This window comes from Pseudorasbora parva, chromosome 2 (genome assembly GCF_024679245.1).
Source record: "Pseudorasbora parva isolate DD20220531a chromosome 2, ASM2467924v1, whole genome shotgun sequence".
Classification (NCBI taxonomy): Eukaryota; Metazoa; Chordata; class Actinopteri; order Cypriniformes; family Gobionidae; genus Pseudorasbora; species Pseudorasbora parva.
In genome coordinates this window covers 64,818,062-64,827,188 of record NC_090173.1, presented here as the reverse complement: position 1 = coordinate 64,827,188, position 9,127 = coordinate 64,818,062, and the positions used below count along the sequence as shown (strand labels likewise).

The 9,127-nt window shown below is 41.7% G+C and overlaps 1 protein-coding gene across 1 annotated transcript; it reads left to right on the top strand.

Moving 5' to 3' along the window:
• The first annotated feature begins 594 nt into the window (after positions 1–594).
• LOC137049631 (putative nuclease HARBI1) lies at positions 595–8,524 on the top strand. Its single transcript, XM_067428212.1, has 6 exons — positions 595–649; positions 845–1,027; positions 1,143–1,255; positions 1,321–1,432; positions 1,506–1,845; positions 8,245–8,524. The coding sequence occupies exons 1-6, from the start codon at positions 595–597 to the stop codon at positions 8,522–8,524; spliced, it is 1,083 nt and encodes a 360-aa protein (XP_067284313.1).
• Positions 8,525–9,127: the final 603 nt, after the last annotated feature.

Sequence of the window (9,127 nt, the reverse complement as noted above, 5' to 3'; positions counted from 1 at the left end):
TGCCGGGACCCGAACACCACGCCCCACACAGAAAATGACAGGGACAGAAGAGCACGCAGCTCGAGCATGCTCAAAGCTGCGTGCTCAGACAAGACAAAATACAGGAGTGTCAGGACTCTGTCACCAAACCAAGAGAAAGCTAGACCGAAGTGACAGAATCCTGACACAAAATGATCTGCCAATGGGGGTAGAACAAAAACAATCTCTGTTTGATTTGTTAAAGTTTATGTTTGAATTAACAGGTTTTTTTTTTCTTACCTCATTGGCAGATCATTTTGCTTCTCTTAAGCTTCAACTCACTCAATCTTGATTAATTCCCACGGAAAACAGGACAAAAAATCTCATGTTATTTTAGTTATCCCTTTTTATTGACAAAATAAGTTCACAAGCCCTGGGGGGTATTCCAAAAAGCAGGTTATGTGAAATACCTGGGTATGTTTAAGGGTAAGTTCGTGGATAACCTCAACGTTCGGTTCCAAAAACAGAGGTCACTTTCTGGGTATGTATGTCACCATAGCAACTGACTCTCTGAAGATAACCTGCTTGAGAGCAGGTTATGTTTCAGTGTAACTTCGTTTCAGAAGGTTGGTGAGCATGGCGTGCTCTTTTGACGAGGATCCTGTGGACGTAGAAGCACAAATTATACGAGGTTTTTTTCGTCGGGAGAGGGTTATAAGACCGCGTATTGATGTGTTTGCATACCCTAATGAATATTTAAAAGAGCGTTATCGTTTTTCAAAAGATTCATTCGTTTATTTAACACGTCTTTTAAAACCGCATATCGCAAATGTGACAAACCGCGGCTCTGCGCTTAGAACAGAAAACATTCTGTGCTAGCACTTAGGTTTTTTGCGTCTGGCCATTTTTTTGTACAGTGTGGGCGATTCAGAGCATGTGGGAAAGGCAACTGTGTGTAGAGCCGTTCGTACAGTGTGTCTGGCACTTAAACAGTTGTTACCCACGTTTGTACAATTCCCTGGCCATAAACCTCTGCTTGTTATTAAAGACGAATTCCACAGAGTGGCAGGTTTGTCCTTTGTAGTAAAATATATGACGCATATGTAATATTTAGTCATATTATTAATATCTATACATGTATTCATTATGCACACACTTCATACTTCCATAACTTTCTGTTTCAGGGTTTCCAAATGTAATTGGGTGCATTAATGGCACTCACATTCCTATTAAAGCTCCTTTAATAAATGAGGGAGACTATGTTAATAGCAAATCTATTCATAGTATCAATGTGCAGGTCACAACTTAATTTTTTCCCCTTCTTAAAATCATCAAAGTCATTACTTTTTCCACTAACTATAGGTAATATGTGAGGCAACCCAAATCATCACCAATGTCGAGGCAAAATGGCCAGGATCTGTGCATGATGCCAGAATTTTCTGCGAGTCATCATTATGCCAGACATTTCAGCAGGGTATGATTTGCTTTATACAATTTTTGTTTTTTTGTTTTTACTATATTTGTGTTGTACACTTCAATCATTACAGGACAGTACAATGGTTACTTGCTGGGGGAAAGAGGATACCCTTGTCTGCCCTATTTAATGACACCCTACCCTGAACCTGAGCCTGGACCACAGACACGGTTTAACCTGGCTCACAGCCGAACACGGGCCAAGGTGGAGATGACTATAGGGATCCTCAAATCTCGGTTTCAGTGTCTGCGTGGGCTCCGGGTTAGTCCAGAGAGGGCATGCGACATTATTGTGGCTTGTGTTGTGCTTCACAATATTGCCACTATAAGAGGAGAGAGCCACCCTCCTTGTATTGAGGAAGATGGCCCAGAGGAACACCGACAGATTTTAGAGGCCAACAGAGACGGAAGACTGTTGAGAGACAGGATTTGTCAAAATAACTTTTATTAGTTTTTTTTGCACTGGTCTGCCAGGCAGTTTATTTCTTCATTTCCTGAAAAACAATAAAAGTAAAATTCATTAAAATGTTTTTTATTTTTATTGCTTTACACATACAGATAGATAGATGTATAAGGTCCATCTCCATGTCACTTTTTCTTATTTGTTTTTGAAGATGGACCTTATACAGCTCCTTTGCTGGCAACTAAGGTGGAAAAATGTAATAAATGAGATTGTTTGGTCAGACAATAAAATTCAAATATGGACACATGGACACAAATTCTTACCCTGCTTAGATTGTGTGCTGAGGCTGAAGGACCCTCATCTGTGGGCAAATCCCTAGGTATGTACTATGAAAGGACAATGACAGTTTGTTACTCTAATGCAAAAAGGGCCCATACATCATAATGGTATGCATCATACCTCAGTGGATCTACCAGCATTGTCCACTTCTGTCACAGCAGATGTGGTCTATTCATCATCATCATCATCATCATCTTCATCCTACAAGACAAATATTCAAGTATACATTATTTGGGACAAAAAACCTAAAAGAACCTGACAACAAATCACTTACAACTGTGACAGCTGTGTTCTTTCTGGAGAGTCCAATAACACAATCCGTCCATCAGTATCTATAAGAACACACAACCCTTTAAATTCTCAATATTATCTAAGAAAATAATACATCATATGCAGTTAAATAAAATAAGCCTACATAAAAAAATGTATCTTGTTCAAAAAGCCTTTAAGTGAGATAGTAATTTATCAGGACAAAAAATGAAAACAAATCATAGAGGTAAACTTACATGTCACCCTTTTTTCACCATCACTTGTGGTGCATAGTATGTGTGATGAACTGCCCCCTGGAATGCCAGCAACCACTGGTCGGCCTTTATTAAGGGACAGAGCCAGCTCCTCAGATGGGGTGAGGGGAGGTGGTGCTGGCCCCCCGCCAGTTAGACGGGCTTCAGTCTTCTTTCTGTTAGCTGCATGACAGAATGAATATACTAAATCCTGTTATAATAATAGTTCAGTAATTGGGTAATCAAATATTACCTTTTTGCAGAATGTTTTTGTGTTTCATTTTGACTTGGCTTAAAGTTCTTGTGGCTCCAGAAGGATTACACCTTATTAAATAAGAAATATACATTATTATTTCAAGCTAAAGAAATAAATGGCAGGAAAAGTAAATGTTTTCATAGTGATTTAACATATTCAAAAGGATGTATAAGTCATACTTCATTATTTTGCATTTCAATAAAACGGGAGCCAAAACCAAATATGTAATTTAATACACTCACGCATTTACTCTGTCCGTTATTTTTTGCCAAGCCAACTCTCTTGCTTTAACCGATGCAGCTGTCTTGCTTCTTTTTAATATTATTGGCTTAAACTCCTCATAAGCATGCATTAAAACTTCCAACTCCGCCTCTGTGAAATACGCCGCTCTCTTTTTTTTCACTTTGAGTTTCCATGGTGACTCGTGAAATCGGCGATCCATTGAAAATGTCTTTATACATGCACCGTGCACGCGCATTAACTCTGGGTAACCAGTCAGACGTTGATTAAACTAACTCTTCTCAGGTGTTTTGGAACCGACATACTCATGGTATGCCTGTTTGGGGTAAATCAACCCAGAGGTTATAGTTTATCAAATGGTAAGTTAACCAAGCTTTCTGGAATACCCCCCTGATATGTTCATCACACAACTGAAATCAGCACTTGTGAACTTGTATAATACACTCATTTTCAAAGCTATTTATCCTTGGATTCGGAGCATGTATTCTTGGGAAATTCCCACTTCACCCGGCTGCCTTCTGGTAAGCGCTTCCGTAGCCTGATGGCCAAAACTGAGAGACTCAGGAGGAGTTTCTTCCCACAGGCCATCAGACTCCTGAACGCTGTCACTTAACAACATGTAACTCCACCTCACTCAGTACTAACAAACTCACACACTGATATTGCACTGCACTTTATTCTTGTGTTCCATGTAACTACTCATTATAATGCTGTTTGCACATTACACTCCCGCACTTCTGTTATCCACGTATTTATTTTTATAGTCTCCAGTTTACTTTATCTCACTTATTTTATTCCACATCTCTTATTTCTTTTACTTGATTTATTCATAATTCTACATATGTATATATATAGCACCTTATCCTATTCCTATTTTATCCTATTCCTATTTTATAATTTATTGTGCTTTTTTTGTTAATTGTTATTTGCTGTCCATTGAGCGGACCTGTTTACATTTCACTGCCGGTTGTATTCTGTATAACTGTGTATGTGACAAATAAAACTCTTGAACTTGAACTTGAACTTGAGTCGGCCTCTGCATACCTGCACAGGTATGAGGCTGAATAGGAGTCACAGGTGGAGGAGAGTCAGAATGATACACAGCTTACCAAAGAAATGTTTAGGGCAGCTGTATTAGGAGGAGTTCCCACAGCCATACAACAGGCTATGAATAATAACCCAGATATTCCAGTGGCCACAGAAGAAGTTTGGGTGAGGCATTTTGTGCATTACACAGATAGAGTGATGGAAAAGGAAGACAATGAAAGTAGGGAAGTGGAAAAATTTAAACTCCAGCTATTGAAACAAAAAATAAGAAAAAAATAAGAAAAATCCAAAAGATATTCAGATGAATCAACAGATAGTACAGCAAAAACTGGTCCGTCATCTGCAATGACAGGTCAATTGACCACCCCACAATACTTAATACAGTCGAGGGGAGGAAGATTTGGATACAATAGGGGGCGGGGACAATGGGACAGAGGAGGTGGTTATGCTGCAGTCAACCCAATGGGGTGCTTTGTGTGTGGAGATATGAATCATTGGAGAAATGAATGTCCAATGCAAGGGGCTGCACCTGCAGGGGGATGGGGTCCTCTTAGAGGTGGCAGTAATAGTCGAGGCAGACGACCAGGCCCTAATGGTTTCCTTTCCTCCCCAGCTCAATACCCAGTTGAGAATCAGATGCCCACACAATTCCCGGTGTGGGATCTGGGGGAGAATGCGGAAACTTATTGACGAGGCCCACAGAGAACCTGCAGGGGGCAAAGGCAGAGGCCCTACTGCAAATGATGGTCAATGGAAGGCCACTGAAGGCCCTGGTGGACACTGGGGCCACATACTCAACTGTCATTGGAGGAAGCAGTGACAGCTGACATGTTGACTGACAAAATAATTGAAATCATGGGGTTCTCTGGGGAGGCAGAAACTTGGCCTAGAAAAAAAAAAAGGCTCCGTCATAACTTTCTTTACTCCACAAAGGCCCCAGTGCCGTTGTTGGGCAGAGATTTGTTAATCAAATTAGGAGCCAGCATTTTGTGTTCACCCGATGGTATAATCATCTCCTTCCCAAACGGTACGATTCATAATTGTTCAAAAGAAGGGGTTGGTGGCAAGCCAAAATGGTCAATGGCTACTGACCCCAGCAAAAGAAGGGGAGGGGGCTGATATATACTGGGTGGAGCTGGACGTGGGGGTTAAGCCTGATAGTTTGATTGCAGCATACAACCTCTGGAAAGCCTGGATTTCAAGTTTAGAAACGTACATACCCCCGCCAGACCCTTTTATTGCACCCTAAATTATGACAGGGTGGGACATCATTTTAGTCTAATAGAGGGACAGAAATGGAAAGTAAAAGGACAAGGGTAATTGATAGGGAAAAGGGGGTATAGTTGGCTCAGTTTTACTAACTTCACAACAGGAAAATTGGTACAATAACAGACACAGCAGATGACCTGTTATTAGCTGCCACAACAAGGAAAGATTGTTTAGGAAAAAATATATATATATTCGATATTAAAACAGCTGTTGGACTCTTGCTTTAAGGTCAGTAAGGATAAGGTACAGGTGTGCAGACGGCAGGTTACCTTCCTGGGACGAACAATTGCGGCTGGGGGTAGTGGACTGTCGGCAAATCACAGAAAATTAATTTTGAATCACCCAAAGCAGGCACTATGTCCCCATGTATGCACTCCTGACTGAACCGCTAAGGCATATGATTAATGATGAGGGCATGAGAAATCCAAAGGCCCGATTGAAATGGACTACAGAAGGGGAAAAATCATTCATAGAATTGAAACAAAAGCTATCCATGGCAGCAAATCTACAGAGTGCTGATTACTCAAAGAAGTTCTACCTAGACGTGTCAGAATCGGGTCAAAGTGCACATAGTGTCTTATTCCAGAAAGCACAGGATAGCAGGAGGGTTTTGAAATACATAACTCTGCTGCTTGATCCGGTAGAACAGAGACAACCACCATGTTCTAGGTTTGTCGCAGGATTGGCCAAGATAGTTGAAAAAGTTCCAATATTGTCATGGGTCACCAATTGACAATACTGACCAGTCATTCTGTGGTGTGGTTCATCCGCTCTGCATCATTCAGTTTCTCACCATTGAGACAAAGACGTATGATGAAAATTTGTCAGCCACTAACATCAGCTATACACATGAGGGAGTGAATATGGCAGAGTTGATGTGTGAAGGGGAGTCACATGACTGCTCACCAATTACTGAAGTGGTTTCAAAAATTAGACCAGACTTAAAGGCAGACAAGTTGACAGAAGAAGGGGTAATGGAGCTATTTACTGACGGCTGCTGTTACAGACATACCTCAGGGTCTTTATGTGCAGGGTATGCTGTAGTTGAGGCTGTGAATGGTCAATACTATACAAGAAAATATCTGCGTCCACAGGCCTGAACTGGCTAAATGACTTATCAATTGAACTAATGACTATTTGTTCCTCTGTTAACAGATGTGCAGGGTTCACCCCATACGAGTTATTGACTGGCCGACAATTTCCGGGTCCAGCAGCAGGACTTCCGTGTGGAGATACACTAACACTGACTGCTAAACCATTTTTTTGACAAACTAACTTCTTTGATAAGTGTTTTTTCCCCTCAGATTTCTGACAAGCTCCCTGACCCACTGCCCTGCAGCTCGGAGTGGGTCCGCCTGAGACAATTTCGGAGGAAGTGGTCTGCCCCGCGGCGGTCTGCCCCACTGCGTGTAAAAGCCGGAACATCCCATTGTGTTCAGATGGGGGGCCGTGGTGACACTTGGTATCATATTTCTTCTTGTGTTGTGTGTGATCAACCCAGCAAGTCATTGACTGAGACCAGGTTGGACCTGGCTGCGCAGGTCCAAGAGGGGGACAAACAAGAAGAAGAACAAACTGAGAAACAGATAAATGGTGGAGTACAAACTCCTGGGAATTCTGAGGACATGGGTTTGGCACCACAACTGACAGACACAGTAACTCAATTGAACATCACACCAACTCACTCTAACATACAATTCAAAACAGGAGACATTTTTGAAACACCTGAATCAGAGCCAATTGCTCATTGTATAAGTGTAGACTGTGCATTGGGGGCAGGGATAGCAAAACAAATTTGTGAGAGATACTGGGTGTTCAAAATAAAACAGCAGAGAAAACAACCTGGACAGTGTACAGTAACAAGAGAGGGAGACAGGATTGTTTTCCACTTAGTGACTAAGTTCTGGTGTACTGGCTTGCCCTCGTACAGTACACTCACAGAGAGCCTAGTAGAACTGAGAGAATGGTGCGTGGAGAACGGAGTGAAAAGTGTGTCAGTACCACGGTTAGGCTGCGGATTAGACAAATTGGAATTTAAAGAAGTAATCAAGATATTGGGGGAAGTGTTTGAAGGGACAGAGATAAAGATCACGGTGTATAGCCTATTGAAGTAGAAGGGAAGAAGGAAAAAAAGGAGACATTTTTGGGTTCATTTGGTGATCGTAAAAAAAAAAAAAAATTACATTTTTTTCCATAACAAATTATTCAGTATTTTTACTCATTGTTTTATATTGCTTAAGGATATTACTAATTGTTTTGTTTGTTATAATTTTGTGTCAACAGTGACCAGAGTGTTTCGGAGTTTCAAAGACTCATCCTCAACCAACAATGAGGCTGTGGGAAAATTGGAAAGTGCTGGGAATGGTAACCCTTTTGGCCATAATACTAGTAGGGACCATATTTGGTATCGTAGAAAAATACTATGAAAAGGAGGACGGTAAGAACAAAAGAGATAAGGTAACTCAGGAAGTGAACCATCCAGGGGGAGTAAAGCTAGTGTTAGAAAAGATGAAGGGGAAAGATGCCATGTGGGAATTTGACTTATGCGAAGTTATTGATTGTGAAGAAACTCCGATAGCCTGGAGGGGGTACGATGTATATGGTTGCCTATGGCCCTCTACCACTTTAGCACCATCTGGGCCATGGTGCCATACATGGCATGACATTAGTTGGTTCACCAAACCAGGGTTTGTAACGAAGGTACTAAGCTCACACTGGAAACCTAATAATATCTTATTTAGACTCTCCCTGTTTAGAGGATATGATGATGGATGGGACAAGAAAAAGATGAATAAGATGGTAATTAGACTAAAAGATGGAGGGGATGAGGTGGAAGGACTGGCAGAACAACTAGCTCTGACCTCATTAATCGCAATGCAGAATCGTATGGCCTTGGATATGTTACTAGCAGAAAAGGGAGGAGTGTGCTCTATGATAGGAGAGATGTGCTGTACCTTCATTCCAAACAATACTGCTCCTGATGGTAGTGTGACTAAGGCCTTAGGTTTGGGCTTTGAGGGCTTTGTCAAGGATTGAGGGCTTTGTCAAGTGAAATTAAGAAACACTCTGGTATAGATAACCCAGTGGACAAATGGATGACTAACATGTTTGGAAATTGGAAGGGGGTAATCATTTCGGTAATTTCTTCCCTGGGAATATTTTTGGGAATAATTGTAACATGTGGATGTTGTTGTATACCATGCATAAGGTCTCTTTGTAACAGGATGATTGTGGCTGCAATTGAAAGGAAGGATGACCGACCTCCAGCCTATGCAATGCCAATTCTGGGAGCAGAGGTGGAATGTGATGATATGAAGAGAAGTGGAGATGATGTGATTGTGGCAAGGGGGGCGTGGTTCAGCGAGGTCTGCAGCGGGAGAGAGAGCCGCGGGACAAGCGGTAAGTGAGTGGGTTGGAAGCAGATTAATAACACCTGTCTCTTGTTCTAGTAATGAGCGCGGAGAGGGTATAAAACCTCGGTGGAACCGGAGATCGAGGAGAGAGAGAGATCGGACGGTTGATGCGAACCCACAGAGACTGAGTTACCGGAAGCCGGAAGTGCCGACCCGGAAGTGATCGAGTGTCTATGAGAATCCACACCGCAGTGTGTGTTGTTGAAGTTATTACAAGTTTTGAGTT

What these genes read in the sequence shown, in the direction of transcription:
- LOC137049631 (XM_067428212.1), top strand. Translation starts at nt 595, where the DNA reads ATGGCGTGCTCTTTTGACGAGGATCCTGTGGACGTAGAAGCACAAATT. An exon ending in TTCATAGTATCAATGTGCAG is followed by an intron (nt 1,256 to 1,320) that starts GTCACAACTTAA and finishes CACTAACTATAG; the next exon opens with GTAATATGTGAGGCAACCCA. An exon ending in ATGCCAGACATTTCAGCAGG is followed by an intron (nt 1,433 to 1,505) that starts GTATGATTTGCT and finishes CAATCATTACAG; the next exon opens with GACAGTACAATGGTTACTTG.